General features: G+C 42.6%; 1 protein-coding gene across 1 annotated transcript; it reads left to right on the top strand.

The window, feature by feature from the left end:
- The first annotated feature begins 1525 nt into the window (after positions 1-1525).
- On the top strand, positions 1526-16090 carry tp53inp1 (tumor protein p53 inducible nuclear protein 1). The gene is made up of 4 exons (XM_028580616.1): positions 1526-1719; positions 6110-6500; positions 12576-13170; positions 15392-16090. Exons 2-4 carry the CDS (start codon positions 6266-6268, stop codon positions 15612-15614), a joined length of 1053 nt encoding a protein of 350 aa, XP_028436417.1. The 5' UTR covers positions 1526-1719; positions 6110-6265; the 3' UTR covers positions 15615-16090.
- Positions 16091-18008: the final 1918 nt, after the last annotated feature.

Genomic DNA, 18008 nt, shown 5'->3' with positions numbered 1-18008 from the left:
AGCCTGGTCCTACTCTGGTACATTAGCCTGGTCCTACCAGACTCTGGTCCATTAGCCTGGTCCTACCAGACTCTGGTCCACTAGCCTGGTCCTACCAGACTCTGGTACATTAGCCTGGTCCTACCAGACTCTGGTACACTAACCTGGTCCTACCAGACTCTGGTCCACTAGCCTGGTCCTACCAGACTCTGGTACATTAGCCTGGTCCTACCAAACTCTGGTACACTAACCTGGTCCTACCAGACTCTGGTCCATTTCATTGGTCCAGAGAGTCTGGCCACTCTCCATTGACAAGTGTTAACTTCCTTGAAGTACTCTGTTGAAGTTTAAAACTACTGGATCTGCCCAGAGCCACATTCTTTGTAAAGATTTTTACAAAGGTTTTGGGAGGTTTTGGGCCCGATTGGTGGGATTGTTGTGGACGAAGTACACATGAGGATACACTGGTAAGAGCCAATGAGGTTTAACCATGTATCAGCTCATTTAAATATCTCACGTTACTGTATTGTGTCAACAGGTAACTTCATGTAATATTGCATAAGGTGTTTTCTTTTGTAGGTTTCAAATGTTCCACCAACACAAGTTCCTTCCTGAGACCATTTAGCAGAGCCACCGTCACTGCGTCCGGAGCTTAGCGCTGCCCGAGACGACTGTGATTGGTTGAAAGAAATGCAAAAACAACCCAGAGTGTTTTTTTTTCTGTTCTATCCCAGAATGCATCTGTGTATAGGCAGAACTTACTCCACAGCGCTGTGGAGATAAGAGCTGGCTATGCCGGACTAATAAAGGTGTATCATATTTTATCTTATCTTGTCCAACAAAGTCAAATGGATTTTATCTCTTCGATCTTATCTTTTACTACAGGATCTGAATACTTTCTCTGTATTTTTCCACCAGTTAGTCTACTCCATTTAGGTGTTTCTGTGTGCCTGTGCTATTCGGCAGGGAAAGCAAATTACCAGTAATCGGTGTCATTTTTTTAAATTAACATTTAAAATAACAAATTAAAAGTGTATAACAATCGCTGTAAGGGCACAGCTTGGTTTCAGGACACAAGCTGTCCTGTTAAACAAAAAAACATTAAGCAACTTTCTTTTTTTTTTTTTTACACACTTTTGCTCTATTTTATGACCCCATTATGCAAACTTTTATAAGTGTTCCACTAAATGTTAACATCAGTTGCTGGATGCCCAGAAAACAGGAAGCCCTTCAGCTCAACCCGGATGTTCTGCTTATGTAATATGCGTCTATTTTTTGGGAGGAAAAAAAAAACCCACATTATGTCCTGTTATTCCTCCCAAACATGAGAGAGCTTTGCCCAATCATGCCTTTCTCAGGGGAAGGAGGAGGAGGGAGGTAGCAGTCACAGCCACAGCCTGTAACGCCTCTTGTGATTGGCCGAGCTGCTCTAGGCCCCGGCCCCTCCGATAGGCTGCTCTCGGCGACGTCACTGCGATCAGCTGTTGGAGCTCCATAACAACAACAAAAGAAGGAGCAGTCGGGAGGAAACGGACTGAAGGGAAAAAAGAAAGAGAAAACCGCACTGTGACTCCCGATGTGCAGTCCTTAAGATTAACGTTTTTTTTATATATATATTTTATTTCTTCCGCGAAGAAACCTCCAGTTTTTCTATTTTTCGAAAAGTAACGCGTCTACCTCAGTTTTAAGGATTTTTTTGAACCAACCGTTGGCGTTTACAACCGTTTTCTCTGCCTGCAGGTGAGTTCTTTGTTTTCTTCTCGGCGACCGTTGACGACTCCGGTGCCTCTTATTCTCACGCTAATGGTCTTTTTCACCCACATTACAGTAATGGCACTTTTTACTTTAAGAAACAGAGTTAATATGAAGAAGTTACGTTGCGTTTTTCAACCTTTTACGATGCATTTTTATTCGGCTTACTCTGCAGTGTTATAGCTAAATATTCTAGCCTGTGTAAATGCTGTAGCTAGCTAGCGCTACTCTTCGCTCTGCAGAACTGGGTGATTTTCCACGACTAGCTAAACTAGAGTACGTTATTTGTGTAGTCTGGGAAATATGTTCGCACTTGGCAGTATGTTACAGGAGATAAAAGTTTAACAAGCTACGGTCCGAGCTGCCAAGCTGGTGTAGAGTTACAGCCTCCCCCCCACTTCTCTTTTGTAACCAACAAAACCGTCCGACAGACAAGGCTGCTGCCCTAAATTGGACTCGGTTTGGTTTTTATTTGTCTCTCGGACAGCTTGGTGAATCATATCAGCGCTACCATAGTTAGCCGTGTGATTAGTCCCTCGACATGAGAATCAATCGATAACCAATTTGATAATTGGTCATTTATCAAGTAAAAATGTCAAACGTGCACTATTTTGAGGTTTTTCCAAGTGAGGATTTGCGTCTTTTTTTTTTCTCATGTCGGCTTTTTGGACTGTTGGTCGAGCAAACCCGATACATTTGAAGATGTCACCTTGTTGTGATTGTCATTTTTCACAAATTTGTCATGTTTAAAATAATAATAATAATCGATTAAATAACAAAATAAGAAACAACACTGGAATAAACGTCAGTTGCAGCCCTCGTTTCTATCACCACAATAACTAAAACCTAAAATATTTCAGTTTACTGCTTATTAACCCTGTTTTATAGCATTGTAAGTTAATTATTATGGGATTTTGAGAAAAGACCAGACTTAACGTACATGTATTACTGATCATAATAGTTTACAATGACAAAGTCCTCCATAATCCAATTTACCACATTCAAATTTACTGTCATGTTTGTTTCGGCTTAACAGAAAGACAGACAGGTAGAGGCTATCTATTGTTTTCCACACACAAAAAAGTGTGTAATGTGGGTTTTATCTTCATGAATGTGTGTAATCCTGCAGATTTAAGGGGTTTTAAGCGTCTTTTTTCCACTTGGATGGTTAAATAGGCTGATGTAATGGATGCATTAATTGCCACAGCTAGATCTATGACTCAGTGACCCCTTTAACGGCATTACTCGCATATAAACCCACACCCAGAGCAGCTTTCCTTTTGTGTTCGGTGATTATTATGATGATACATTCATATTTTAGTATTTAGGTGTCCTGGTAGGGTGGAGGAGGAACAGGTGCAGCACATTATCCGCCTATTTCTGCTGTTGTTGAGGCGGTGACAGTCCTTCACTTTAAACCGTATCTCGATGTTTACAGAGGCGGGTTTCCACTTTTTGTTCTGCAGTACCAACAGCGCTCTCGCTCTCTCAAATTCAAATTTCTTTAGAGAGAAAGATAAAGGGTGGTGGAGAAAGAGAGGAAAAGCCTCTGTGACGTAACGGGCTACTGTCTATGGGTTGAAGCCATAAAGCCGAAGCCATGGAACCGTCTATGCCATGGAACTCTGCTGCTGTTGCTACTCCTTCCTTCCTTGGCAACCGTTGTTGGGGCTTAACTTGTTGTTAGCTAGCTAGCTGTTGCCTTCGACTCTGAGCTAGCTTTATTTTATTTAGTATTATCAGTTATTTCAGTGAACAAATGTGTATATATATATATACATATCCTTTTTAGTGTAGTGTCTTTCTGATGTTGCCTCGCTCTCTCTACTAGTCTCTACGTGTAATGAAAATGGCAACCGAGAATAGGACCGCATAGACGGTATATAAGAAGGAAATACCATAGGGAAATACGCGCTGGTACGCTTCGAATCTAGTGTGCGTTCAGGTGCTGGTGGAAATAATCCGACATTTGAGTTTCACCAAATTGTAAACATTTCTTATAAGCGCCTTTCTAGTTACTCGGGCTGTAACTAACGATTTTTTTTAAATTTCTTATTGTCAATTAATTCATCGTTAATTTTCTCGATTAATGGATTAGTTGTCATAAAGTGGTAAAAAAAAATGTGGATTAAAAAGTCCAAGAAAACGTCCTCAAATCTCTTGTTTTGTCAGCAACTCAAAGGTATTCAGTTTGTTGTCACAGAAGAGTGAAGAAACTAGAAAAAAATAAAATGTAACATGCTGACATCAGAGAATTCTTACTTTTTTTATACTGTGTATTTAAAACGTCTTCTTGCAAAAAGAAGCAAAAGCTTTTATTTTGTATTGTTTTAAGTTATTAAACCATCTCAATTGGTATTATTAATGCACTGTGGGTGGGGGGTGAAAGGCCACCGGGGGACACTGCACCCTTGGCTTTAACCCAGTGATATTGTGCCAAAAGGGAGCCTCCTTCCCTTTTTATACAGCAGCTGCAGGGAGACAGTGACACTGATCACTTCTTATTCTGTCCACTAACGCGTTCCTGCCATGAAAGAGTGAACTGAGAGCAGCGGAGCGGCTGCCAGCCAGCTGTGTCTGCACACAGCACATCTCTTTATTTACTGTGGAGTCAAACACAGACAGGACGGCCTCTCTCTCTGCTCCAAACTGCAGCTGCTTGCTCTCCTCCATCAGGCCTGACAGGAAATTCATCCTGCCTCAGCGATTACAGCCCGATTATGTGTTAGGTCTGGGTGTCGATTCCGGTATCGGATACAATCTCTAATAAGCTGAGTTATTGCACAGGGAACAAAGGAGTTTGTTTTTTACTCCTGTTCCTCTTGAACCGAGGTACTCTGACGGCATAAGGGGCGGAGGAGAGTTAAAAAAACAAAGTGATGGGGGAGGTTTGTGCAGTTTAATATAGACCAGAGTACTGGCTGGTCGAAGATAGCTGTCAGGTGGACCCAAACACTCCTTGTGAATCATCATGTTGCTCTGTAACTGCTGGATTTTACAGACTTCATAAGGTGCAAATCTGTGAGATTGTTGATCTGTGTTTATTCTATTAAAAAAAAAAAAGAAATGCTGAGCAAAGCCTCTCTCGTCTGTTTTAATTTGTATCATAAACTGCAACTCTGTTTTCCATCCTGAAGATTTATCTGTGTGGCCCCACCTTGAACCAATCCTCCCTTCTCTTATCTTATCTTTCTACTTTCATGTCATTGAAGTGAAAGGAGCGATTGTTAGAAAATATACCTGTTAACGTGTCTCCTTAAACCTTTTTAGAACATTGTGATCCGAACTGTGCTTCGAGTCACACTTTTGTTTTGTTTTTGGAGATCTCGTAACTGCTTTCAGAATCAACTCCCAGAGGTCCAGCCAGCAGGTGATAGGATACGAACCGCAAAAAAATCAAGATCAGATTTGTTTCTTAAAAAGATTTATTTTTTTCAGCTTGTTTTGCTGCCCACAAGTGGCCAACATCTTAGTTAATGCCGCTTAAAGTCACAAAAAGCAGGACTTGAGACTCAAATTTGAGACATACAGTGCCCAGCGTAAGTGAATACACCCATGCTAAAGTTGACTAAAAAGAGGAATACAAAAATCATCTTTTAGAAATTGATCTTAATGCATTAATTTAAAAAAAAAGAGGAAAAATCCAGCCTTTAAAGACACCAATTTTCTTTGTGAATGAATAATTTATCGTAAATAAATAAATGTTCTTCCTTTTAAAATACAGGGGGCATAAGTACACCCATACTCATGGATCCAGGATACAATGCATACTGATAAAGTTCCCTTGGCCTTTGGAATTAAAATAGCCCCCCCACATCATCACATAGCCTTCACCATACATAGAGATTGGCATGGTTTGATTCCAGTTAGCCTAATAGCTGGTTTGATTTGCATTAAGAGATGATTTTATGCAAAGTACCCCATGCCAATCTCTAGGTATGGTGAAGGGTATGTGATGATGTGGGGGGGCTATTTTAAATCCAAAGGCCAAGGGAACTCTATCAGGATGCATAGTATCCTGGATCCATGAAATAACTGGCCCTTAAAAATAAACATACCTGCCTCTATGGGAATTTAACATAGGGGTGGACTGACTTATGCCCCCTGTATTTTAAGGAAGAACATGTATTTATTTACGATACATTATTCATTCACAAAGAAAATTTGTGTCCTTAAAGGTTGGATTTTTCCTAATGTTTTTTAACTAAGGCATTAAGATCAATTTCCAAAAGATGATTTTTTTTTTTTTTTTTTTTTTTTTTTTTTTCCTCTTTTTAATTAACTTTATCATAGGTGTATTCACTTAAAAAGTAAATGTGTCTTTTCTTTGTTTTTAGCATTATTGATTAAGTCTCTCTCTTTCTTTTCGTCCTCTCAGGGCTTGTTTTGTACCCTTTTTTTGCACTCGTCACAGCGACCCGTTGAGCGATGTCCAGCCAGTGTCTGCTGTCCCGCAGATGATCCATGACCACACCTCATTGATGCACTTTAGCACCTTTCCGACGCCTTCCCCCAGCCGTGAACCCCGCAGCTGATGACCAAAGTGCGCGCCACACCTCTCCGCCGTCGCCCCGAGCCACGCGCCTCCCCCCAGCCCCTCCCTCAGCCTCACGCCCCCGCGGGACGTCCCGGGATGTTCCAGAGGTTCGCCAGCGCTCTGTTCGGGGACGACGCGGAGGAGCTGAGTCGATGCGGCGGGCCTGGAGACGGCCGGGAGGACGAGGAGGAGGAGGACGATGATGAAGACTGGATCCTGGTCAACTACCTGGGTGAGAATATCGCCGCACTCGCACACGTGCTTACCTGCTGTGTTTAAAAAAAAAAAAAAAAAAAAAACCCCAGAGAAATCTGCAGTTCCAGTTGAAATTGGTCTCACATAGCCAGACCTAACTTCACAGCGCTGTGGAGTGAGGTCTGGCTACACCACAGATGCATTCTGGGATAGGAGAAAACTTGTTCTTGTGGAAAATTTGCACCCAGCAAAAGAAAACGCCACATTCAATATTACATGAAGTCAATTGTTCACACAATACAGTAACGTGAGCTGTTTAAATTAGCTGGATGTGGTAATCTACAGATTAATCCACCTCAAATTTGTGCAAAAAAAACACAAAACCAAATGGAATCTGTTCAGTTCAGGGAGAGTGAGCAAAAACCCCAGACCACGAGATCGGTTTAAAACACTCAACATCTGCTTTTCAGCTAGTCTTTCCCAAACTTAAGGCGGAGGACAGTTCCTGCGCGGAGAGAAAATAAACCTACATGCTCCCAGTCCTTTAGAGAGATACTGTATAACTTTAGCCTGGTTTTAATGGCTGCTCAAAGTCCAGCCAAGTTCTCTACATCAAAAAAAGATCCCAGTCAAAACATACACACACACACACACACTCACACACTCTTACAGCAACATAGAAAACACCTATTTTGATTTTGTGATACCGTACATTAGATAAATATTGGTCTTTACATTTTAGATATTGGTACAGCAGTAGATAGATAGATAGATAGATAGATACACACACTGTATACAGATACATGACACGCTGCAGTGACTTCCAGACAGCTTTGGTTTGGTTCACCCGTCGCCGTCCTGACTTGACTTGTCTCAGATTCCACGGCCGTGTGAATATTAAGGGTGGGGGAGGCAGAGGCCGGCCCGGTGGGGGGGGCATCGGGCAGTATATGGTAGTCAACCTGTGAACGTGCCAAACAAAAGCTCCTGGGGAACCAGAGGAGGTAAAAATAGATCCTGGTGGAGCTGGAGCTCCCATTCTGGGGCCTGTGGAGGTGGACATGTATGGGCACAGAGCAGCCTCCAACACCCCCTCCCCAAATAAACCCACTCCATCACACACCTGGATACAGGGTCTGGTTTCTCCCAGGTGCATCATAAAGTTACAGACTTGTTCGTGAAGTCTGGCACAGCTCTGCATCAGGGCTGCAACGAACGATTACTTTTCATTGTCGTTTAATCTGTTGATTCCTGGACGAATGGAGTAGTTGTTCGGTCTTGATGAAAAATGTGGATCAGCGTTTCCCAAATAAAGCCCTAGATGAGGTCCTCAAATGTCTCGTTTTGTCCACAACTCGAAGATATTCAGTTCACTGTCTCAGAGGAGAGCAGAAACTAGAACAATATTCACATTTCACAAGCTGGAACCAGTGAAGTTTGACTTTTTTTTTCCACAAAAGTTTTTATTCTTTCATGATAGCTTATGGTCTAAATATTTGTTGTCGTTGCCAATATAGACTATTTAATGTTGCGAAAGTTCTTGTATGGCTGCGTGTCTTCAGACAAGTCTTAACATTTGAGAGCTTTGGCCTCTTTGTTCAATGGGGAAAAAAAAGAAGAAAATGACACATTTAGAACTGAAACCTACTGAGGCGTCAGCACTAAAAGTCAATATGCAACCCAGCCTTTAAAGGAAACTGAGCCATTTTGCAGTAACTGCATGCAGCCCAGCATGTATGAATATGACCGTGCACACCAGCTGCACGCTTGTGAACGTGTCCGCCTTTATAGACCGACAACAGAAACTGCACGCACCGTGCAAAAGTGTCCAAAATGATTGAGTTAAAATGATCTAAAGTTGGAAATCTCCGCTTGCGTGCTGCCAATTTGGGTGGAACGGCTGATTTGACTGTGACCCATTCATCTTAAATCGGGGTAGTGGGGGGCACCTGGGTAGCACGTTTTAGGCCTTAATCAACAATAAAGGCCTAAAAATGCCAAAAAAAAAACATCCATAACAAAGGTGTGTGTGTGTGTGTGTGTGTGTCTCTGTCTGTCTTTTGTTGAGATGTATAAAATGCCAAAAAAAAGCATCTATAACAAATACAGGTAGGGTGGTGGGTGTAGGTGCAGATTCAACTTTTGTCGAGATCTATTAACGATCTGACGGACAACAGTAATTGTGAAATATAAAGTCTACTCGTGCTACATTTTGGGGTTAAAGAACACAACAGGGGGACCCTCCCACCGCCGCGCAACCCTGCGGCAAAATCGCAGGATCGCCTTTTCTAGTCCGGTTGGAGGTGAAGTCGGCTGCTCGCGTGCAGACTCTGAGCCCGCATGTTTGGTAGAAGGTCAGCCGGTTGGTTCATAATCCACCCTGACCTCGCTAACCCGACACGACAGCCTGTCGATGTCTCCAAAACGCCGTTGGTCCTCGCTAACGGCACCACCGCACTGCTGCCGCGGACACCTGTTGTCCCCCCCCCCCCCCACCCGCACCTGAACCTCCTTGCGGACTCTGGAGGAAGAGATCGGCTGCTGATGGACTCGGACGAGCGAGCGTTTTAGAGGATGAAGTGTGCAGCGGATCAGCTGGCAGGCGCTGAGTCAGCACTCGGCAGCCTCTCAGGCCCGCTGTTGCGTGTAAACAAGGATTCCTCTGTGAACTCGTGGGAGTTTGTGTCCAAGTGGAAGTGAGCTCTCAAAAACTCTGGCTCTCATGCACAGCGACAAGCGAGTTAATTACTGTAAACAGTGGGAGCACAGGGCTCATTTGATGAGGGCAATGAGTTCCCTTTTTGTTAGTTCACTCCTGTGTTCTGTGTTTGTGAGTTTAACTCTCCAACATAGCCAGTGGCGGAAGAAGTATTCAGATCCTTTTACTTAAACCCCCCCCCCCCCAAAAAATGTGAAAGTATGTAAGTGTCATCAGGAAAATGTAAAAATCTAAATCCTCCCATTTTTAGAAAGTGTAAAGGACCCAAACAGTTGTGTGTTTAATGGGCTAATCATGCCAGCCAAAATGGAGGCACTGCATCACTTGTTTTTCTTCAGCATTTAATGTAAAGCATATTAATTCCTGTCCTGTTTCATTACATTGAATACAAATGCTGCGACACATTGTTGTTATCGTCTTCTCCGTACATCATGCTGACTCCGTGTCAGAACAGACAACATCATTCAGGAAGTTACAACATCACTGATCAGGATGTGTGAGAAGCAGAAGTTCACTAAGACTCTCACAGTGGACCAGACGCTCTCATCCAGGACTGCAGCAGGACTTTAAACATTTGTTCAGGATGAAGAGAATAACCACTGGATATATCTGGTAATTCAACATATCCAGTGGTGGAAGAAGTATTCAGATCCTTTACTTCAGTAGAAGTACTAACACCACACTGTAAAAAATACTCTGTTACAAGTTAAAGTCCTGCATTGGAAATGTTACTTCAGTAAAAGTCTGTAAGTCTCACCAGGAAAATGTAACAATCCTCCCATTGTAGTGTGTGTAAAGGATCCAACCAGTGGTGTGTTTAAGGTCTCATCATCTCAGCTGGACTTGTAGTCCGTTATATTGTCGGCTAGTTTACTTTAGAATCAGACACCAGATTTTATAAACTACATGTGCTTAGTGTGCAGAGATCTTAATGTGTAAAGTAACTAGTAACTGAAGCTGGAACAGATGAATGTAGTGGAGTAACTAAAGTAACTAAAACTGGAACAGATTAATGTAGTGGAGTAACTAAAGTAACTAGTAACTAAAGCTGTAACAGATGAATGTAGCGGAGTAACTAAAGTAACTAGTAACTAAAGCTGTAACAGATGAATGTAGCGGAGTAACTAAAGTAACTAGTAACTAAAGCTGTAACAGATGAATGTAGTGGAGTAACTAGTAACTAAAGCTGGAACAGATGAATGTAGCGGAGTAACTAAAGTAACTAGTAACTAAAGCTGTAACAGATGAATGTAGCGGAGTAACTAAAGTAACTAGTAACTAAAGCTGTAACCGATGAATGTAGTGGAGTAACTAAAGTAACTAGTAACTACAGCTGGAACAGATGAATGTAGCGGAGTAACTAAAGTAACTAGTAACTAAAGCTGGAGCAGATGAATGTAGCGGAGTAACTAAAGTAACTAGTAACTAAAGCTGGAACAGATGAATGTAGCGGAGTAACTAAAGTAACTAGTAACTAAAGCTGGAGCAGATGAATGTAGCGGAGTAACTAAAGTAACTAGTAACTAAAGCTTGAACCGATGAATGTAGCGGAGTAAAAAGTCTAATATTTCTCTCTAAAATGTAGCGGAGTAGAAGTACAAAGGGGCATGAAAAGAATACTATCACTACATAATAAAGGGAAAAGCCCCCAAAAAATAATCATTTAAATAAAATAAAAATACATAGTTCGAATAACTTCAAAAATTCCTTTGCATCCATATTGCTTTGTTTTTAAATAGTAAAATTTTATGAAAACACATTTCTGATTTAAAAAAATATATATATTTTTTATTCATGACACAATTCCAATACTTTCTTTTTCAATAATTATGTATTGACCTACATAACCTTTCAGTTTAGGTTGTGCTGTTTTTAGGGATATGAAGCATTTGAAGATCCTCCAAGAAATAATAATAATAATAATAATAAAATGTTTGTTTTGCAGAGTTCCAAGGGTTAAGCCATGAAAATGAGTTATTGTTTATTGTCTGGAGAAAAGCAGCAGGTCCAAATCGAATGGAGAAGCGTTATTTTTAGTTCCCAGTCTGCCAGCTTGAGATCGCGTTTCCTCTCATAACTTCCTTTCGTCTCTGTGAATCATTACGAGCTGATTTTTATTTTTATTTTTATTTTTTTGGCACGCAAATGTCCGTGTTGCATGCGCAGCGGTGCAGGACGTCGGCACGTTGACTGTGCGCGATGATTGAAATCCTCCACCATACCTTTAACCCTAACCCTCACCCTAACCATCACCTAATTCTAACCCTAGTCCTACAACCAAGTCTTAACCCTCAAACAGCCCTTTAACTGTGCAGACCCCACAAATGTACTGTATTCCCCGGTTTTTGGACCCCACGAATATAGTAAAACAAGCCTAAACACACACACACACACACACACACACACATGCGTGCAGGCTGTGGTTTCAGTTGGACATGATGCTGAGCTGTCAGCTTGCCCCACTGTGCTCTCTGCATCCAGAAAATGATTGTTTACATGTGACAGCTGCTGCTGCTGCTGCTGCTGCTGCTCCGACAGGTCACAGTGCCGCCTGCTGGCACACTGAATATATTACACCTCCATCAGCAGAGCAGCAGCTGGTCAAGTAAGTAGCCTGTTGAAAGACATTTAACAATCAAGATATTTCATAATGGAATACTACTACTACTACAGTCGTTCCAATAGCGATAGCAGTATCAGAAATGCCTCCAATTGCCAGCCTAAAATGTTGGTATTGGCGAATACACCAATCTGATACCATGTCATTTAGCCCTGAAAAAAAATCTACTTTTTAAAGTAAATAATAACTTTATTTATGTTCTTTTTCCGTTATGACTGACTGTCAATACAGGGGGCCGCAGTGTTTCCGCGAGGCGTAAACGTATACAAAAGGATATTCGTTTTTAATCCAAAACGTAGCAGTGTAGCTGTCTCCTCCGTCCTAAGGTGATGGGGGGGGAAGAAAAAGTAAAAAACCTGTTATTATCACTAGGGCTGTCCTCGACTAAAGAAGTTCTTAGTCGACTAACACTTATACGATTTTGTCGGCTAATCGATTAGTTGATTTAATTGACAGAGCTGTGCGCTTTGAGAGGTGGTTAAGACTAGAAAAGCACAATATAAATGTAGTTAATTAACCATCTGTAAAACTGAGTTTCTCCACAATTAATCCTGCAAAAGCACCACTTTAAATCTTGTGTTTACCATAAATGTGCTCAGAAGTTTCTTGGAAATAAGTAATTAAGCATGAATATGCATAAAAAATGACTAATCGACTAAAGAAATCTTAGTCGACTAAGACCAAAACTACCGATTAGTCGACTAATCGACTAAGAGGTGGCAGCCCTAGTTATCACTCACACCATGAATTCTTCTCTCTCTCCGTCTCTGCAGCTGAAGCCTGCTCGGCTCAGTGTGGCGACGGCCGCTCTGGATCCACCGTTAGTCCTGAGGAGGAGGAGGAGGAGGAGGAAGACATGGTGATGGTCCCCTCCCCCATGGCCAGCCCCGCCATCCGCTACTCCTCCTGCATCTCCCTCAACTCCACGGCCGACAACGACCCGGACGGAGGGGCAGAGGAGGAGGAGGAGGAGGACGATGAAGAAGAAGAAGGGGACAGCAGCTTCCTCCGTCTGGATGCCGGCTCTCTGGAGGAGAGCTGGTTCGTCACGCCCCCGCCGTGCTTCACCGGGCGCGGCAGCCAGCCGGGCCTCCTGGAGACCAGCCCTCTGGAGAACCTGCTGATCGAGCACCCCAGCATGTCGGTCTACGCCCGCCACAGCACCCCAAGGCTCGCGCTCAGCACCCTGCCGCGCTCCCTGGACCTGGACCTGGGCCTGGGCTTGGGCTTGGACCTGGACCTGGGCTTGGACCTGGACCTGGGCTTGGACCTGGACCTGGGCTTGCTGCCTGAAGACGCGCCTGCCGCCTTGACTCCCTCCGCTGGGAAGGAGAAGGGCAGACGCCTTCTGGACGGCCCTCGTCACCGGTAATTATTACAGGGTTCATACTAGGGCTGGCAAAAAAATCTATTTGATTTAAAAATCGAGTTGGTAGGTCAAATTGATTCATACTTTCAAAAAATTTATTTTTTAAGATTTTCTTTTTTTAATCCAAATACAGTATACATAATTTGGATCTTTGTTGCACACTGCACAGTGACTTTTCACTTAGAGAAAGGGTTTGCCTGTGCAATTTTGTTTATGTTGATGCACTTTAATTTAATTAAATACAATAAATATATATTTTTTAAATATTTACAGTTTGCAGTTATTTTGTTTTAAATGGAATGGGAATTGAATCGTAAATCAAGTTTTTTTTAGGGTAACAAATCGTCCAGCTGTAGTTCATACGCTTTGGAAAAAAAAAGTCAAAGTTATGGAATTTGAAAAATGCAAATTCCATAACAGGCCTGGAAAGTTTTTTTGGAAAAGTCATGGAATTATTTTTTAACACAGCATAATAATATGTGATTAATAAATGTATTTTCACCTCGTCTTAACCTCAACGTTGTATTTGGGGAGCGATATTATGAATCCCACTATGAGCCACATAAATTGTCATTCATTTTATAGTTAAACCTCTTTAAACTTTAACACTGATTTGTATTCTTATTGTATGATGTCGACTGACATTTTCAGGAACACACAGTCGTGGAAATTTGCCAAAAAAGTCATGGAAAAGTGTTAAAATGCGTATGAACCCTGATTATAAATTAAACGTCTTTACTCTAGGGCTGCCACCTCTTAGTCGATTAGTCGACTAATCGGTTGTTTTGGTCTTAGTCGACTAAGATTTCTTTAGTCAATTAGTCATTTTTTAATGCTTATTCATGCTTAATTACTTATTTCCAAGAAACTTCTGAGCACATTTATGGTAAACACAAGATTTAAAGTGGTGCTTTTGCAGGATTAATTGTGGAGAAACTCAGTTTTACAGATGGTTAATTAACTACATTTATATTGTGCTTTTCTAGTCTTAACCACCTCTCAAAGCGCACAGCTCTGTCAATTAAATCAACTAATCGATTAGTCGACAAAATCCTATAAGTGTTAGTTGACTAAGAACTTCTTTAGTCGAGGACAGCCCTACTTTACTCAAAGGGTAACGTTACGTTTTTTCAACCATGGTTTGGTGTCTAAAGCTGCTTTCCGACTGGAGGGATTTTTGCAGTTCCTAGAACCGAACCCTCCTAGAACCCTTTTTTTTTTTTTTTTCTTGTGTTCCGACTGGACCAATTTGGGGATTATTAAGTTCCTCTTCATGTAACTCTTTCAGCTCCTACTTCAGGGCAGGGGAACCTATAGGTCAACAAGGCTCGGGTTTCCGGTACAGACAGACCAACAACGGGACAATTTTCGCCATCTTATTCATCACTAAATTCACTTTTGACAACGTTTTAGTGGAGAAATGAACTGTTTAGATTTCAGATATAGGCAGCCTTGGGAAAATTTATGCCGAATAGACAATTTGCTTCAAAGTTTTCAGAGATGAGGAGCTCCATGAAGTGAGGCGACAGCCGGCAGGCGCCTGCCCCCGCTCTCGTAAATAAGAGGCTTTTATTTCGCCGTTGACGGTTCGTTTGCATCATAAAATTAACGGGAACCTGTGGTTAACTGTCTTTTTTGGAGTTAAACTCCACAAGCGTGGACACACACACACACACACACACACACACACACACACACACACACACACACACACACACACACACCCCTCCGCAGCGCAGCAGGCAGAGTCGTGGGAGAGAGAGATACAAGTTTCTCTTTTCGGTAGACTTGTTTAAATTATTCTTCAAATATGCTATATACATTAGATTTAGTATAAATAATTTTGTATATAGTCCCTATGGCCACTTGGCCAGGGTGAATGCAAATAGCAAAACCGGTTTTGGGGGAGAGTAGTTAGTAGAACTGTTCCTATAACTACGCTCCTGGAACTACTTGGTTCGGAAAGAGGCTAATGTGACTGATGAGAACAACAATCTTTGAAATCGGTCCAGTATTAACAATCTGCAATAACTCCGCAATTGCACACCTTCAGTTTCAGTCCACTAAAAGTGTTTTTACCACTACTGGTTTGGAAATAGTAACGCGTTAGATTACTCGTTACTGAAAAAAGTGGTCAGATTACGTGGCATCACTGGTACTCCGTAATCCTCCCAGCTCCGTCTAACAGCCCTCTCCTTCCGTCTCTGTCTCCCCCTGCAGGCCGGAGGTTGCGGTGGTCCAGCGGCGCTCCAGCCTCCACTCGGCCTGCTACGTTGCGGCGCTCTCCGCCCGGGCCGGCCTCCTGCAGCAGCGCTCGGGTAACGCCACCCAACGCACCCAGCCGCTGTCCCGCAACGCCCTGCGGCGCCTCAACCTGCTGCGCCCGCCGAAGGCCAGCACTAAGCACCTGCACCAGCCCAGCCAGAGACACCTCAACTACTGAGGCGTCCGGATCACCTTCATCATCATCATCATCATCATCATCCTCAACCTCCATCCTGTAAGCATTACGGAAAACTGACACTGGCCACCGCAAGAAATCCACACCAGCAACATGTCTTCAGCCATTAGTCACGCCTCTCCGATCTGTTCTCGCATCTGATTGGACGGTGAAATAGAGAAAGTGGCTGGTGATTTTTATTTTATTTTATCAGCTCATGTGGCCAGTGGGTGCAACGTTTCCCCCTCTTCCTTCTCTTCCTCCATCAATCCTTCCTCCTTCATGTTGATGTTGGGAAGAAAAGAAAAGATGTTATCGTGTGTCCCCCGACATGTCCTCCTCCCATCACCTTTGTTTTATTCTCCTTCCGCTGGACCAGTTTGCGTCCAATCACGAGAGAGGAAGAGATTTCGCAGGGTTGTCCTCTCTTTCTCCTTCCCTTTCTTATTCTCGTCTTCACCCATCCATCCTCCTTCATATTGATGTTGAAAAGAAAAGATTTGTCATCATCATCATGACGTGTCCCCAAACATGTCCTCCTCCTCTGATCCTTGTTTTACTCTCCCTCTATTGGACCAGTTTGCGTCCAATCACAGAGAGGAAGGGCTTTCACGATGTTGTCCATTTCTCTTTCTCCTTCTTTCTCTCTCTTTACTTGATCTTCATGGACAACTGTAATGTGTAGAATCAATGCTGTAGGTCACTTTACTCAGCGGCAGGTTCACAGCGTGGCAGGACGCTCGCTGTGATGTCACGGCCCCGTGTTGCAACTTTTTTGGGCCGACGCGACGGGGAGACATTTCAGATCCCGAATCGCACGAACGTGAACAGTACCGCAGCAGCACAACGGTGCCATTTAATCAGTGCAGCGGAGTTGTGATAGTGTTCCACCGAAAAGTTGCCCGTAGTGAGCGTGGTGCGCGCTAGTTATGAAAGTTATGAAAACAATGAGTCAAAACTGTAAAGGAAAAAATCCCCTCGAATAACCCGACACTGTTATAGTCAGCAATCTGTGGAAGGGCTGAAACTAAGGATTATTTTCACTGTCGATTATTTTCTCGATTAGTTGTTTGGTCTATAAAAGGTCAAAAAATTATGAAAAACTAGAAGAAACTACAAAATATTTCCATTTAAAAAGCTGGAATCGGAGAATAAAATGGAAAAATTTCCATTAACTCTTTCATCTTGCTTTGTTTATTTTTATTCGAGACAGCGCAAGTTCCTACTTCCTACGTTTCCCAGGATGCATTTTCACAACCGCAACAAGAGAACCGGTCAATTAAAGGGACCTTCACGTACTAATGATGAGGAGTACAACTCACAGTTGTATGTAGACGACAGATTTATTTATAACAGAATATCTGTTACAGACCGGGCCTGTGGAGATTGAAAGACGTGGCTCTTTACCCAGGCAGGATTCTAGATTATGTCAAGTTGCATTATGGGAAATGTAGGATCCAGTGTTTTTGGAGTTTGACCCATAGACATGACTCAAAGTTAGGATATCTCTGCCTCTCATGCTTCAGTATCGGCCTTTTTAAAGTACCCTTTTACATATAAAACATTATAAAACCTTTTTGTTTCCAGTTTTTTTAAATTTTTAAGTGATTTTAATTTCTTGTCGTAGTAGAAACTAATACCAGCAGTTTGCAACAAGACATTTACGTTTTGAATACAAACGTTTTGTGACATTTTGGCAAAGTGAAACGTCACACTAACATTCAGCATTCAGAGATTTTTTTTTTTTTTTTTTTTTTTTTTTCTTCTCTGAAACTGGAGGGTTAAGTTACCGAAAACCGAGAGACGGAACAGAGAGTTTCATGAGTCAGTTCTGGCTCAAACCCCAACCTGTACTGTAGCTGCTTTGCCTTTCTGCTCTTGGTGGTCTAAGATGCATCTCCTGGCCATTAGATTGCCTCCTCGACTCTTCCACTTGCCTCCTTTCCTCGCGTCTTAGTCCCTCCCACCGAGTAGGCACGGGACAGATGCGAGGAGAGAGACAACGAGCAGAGTTTTTTTTTTTTTTTTTTTTTTAAGAGGGATGAGATCTCCTTTCCTCGGAAGCGTCACATGAATTCGTCAGCTGTTTGGACGGAGTTAGCAACTCCTGCAGCTGCACGGCTTCCGGGAAGGCTGCTCTCGGTTTCCTCGCCTATAGCTCCTCGATGCTCGGGGCAGAAATAAGAGCTCTGAGACGGCCTTCACCGAGGAGGGACAGAACATCTTACGGTTCAGCCGAGGAGCTATCTGATAAGGGCCATGAGATGCAGCTCATGACGTAGATTTTTGAGTTTCCCTCGCTCCCGAAATCTGCGGAAAGGGACCTCGCGATGCGACCTCATGTTTATACGTAGCCGACATTCACAGTTATTCCGATTATTCCAGTGTTTGTTTGGA

This window comes from Perca flavescens, chromosome 6 (assembly GCF_004354835.1).
Source record: "Perca flavescens isolate YP-PL-M2 chromosome 6, PFLA_1.0, whole genome shotgun sequence".
Classification (NCBI taxonomy): Eukaryota; Metazoa; Chordata; class Actinopteri; order Perciformes; family Percidae; genus Perca; species Perca flavescens.
The sequence above is the reverse complement of the archived record's forward strand: the minus strand, read 5'-3'. Positions and strand labels throughout refer to the sequence as shown.

What these genes read in the sequence shown, in the direction of transcription:
- tp53inp1 (XM_028580616.1), top strand. Translation starts at nt 6,266, where the DNA reads ATGACCAAAGTGCGCGCCACACCTCTCCGCCGTCGCCCCGAGCCACGC. An exon ending in GATCCTGGTCAACTACCTGG is followed by an intron (nt 6,501 to 12,575) that starts GTGAGAATATCG and finishes CCGTCTCTGCAG; the next exon opens with CTGAAGCCTGCTCGGCTCAG. An exon ending in CTGGACGGCCCTCGTCACCG is followed by an intron (nt 13,171 to 15,391) that starts GTAATTATTACA and finishes CTCCCCCTGCAG; the next exon opens with GCCGGAGGTTGCGGTGGTCC.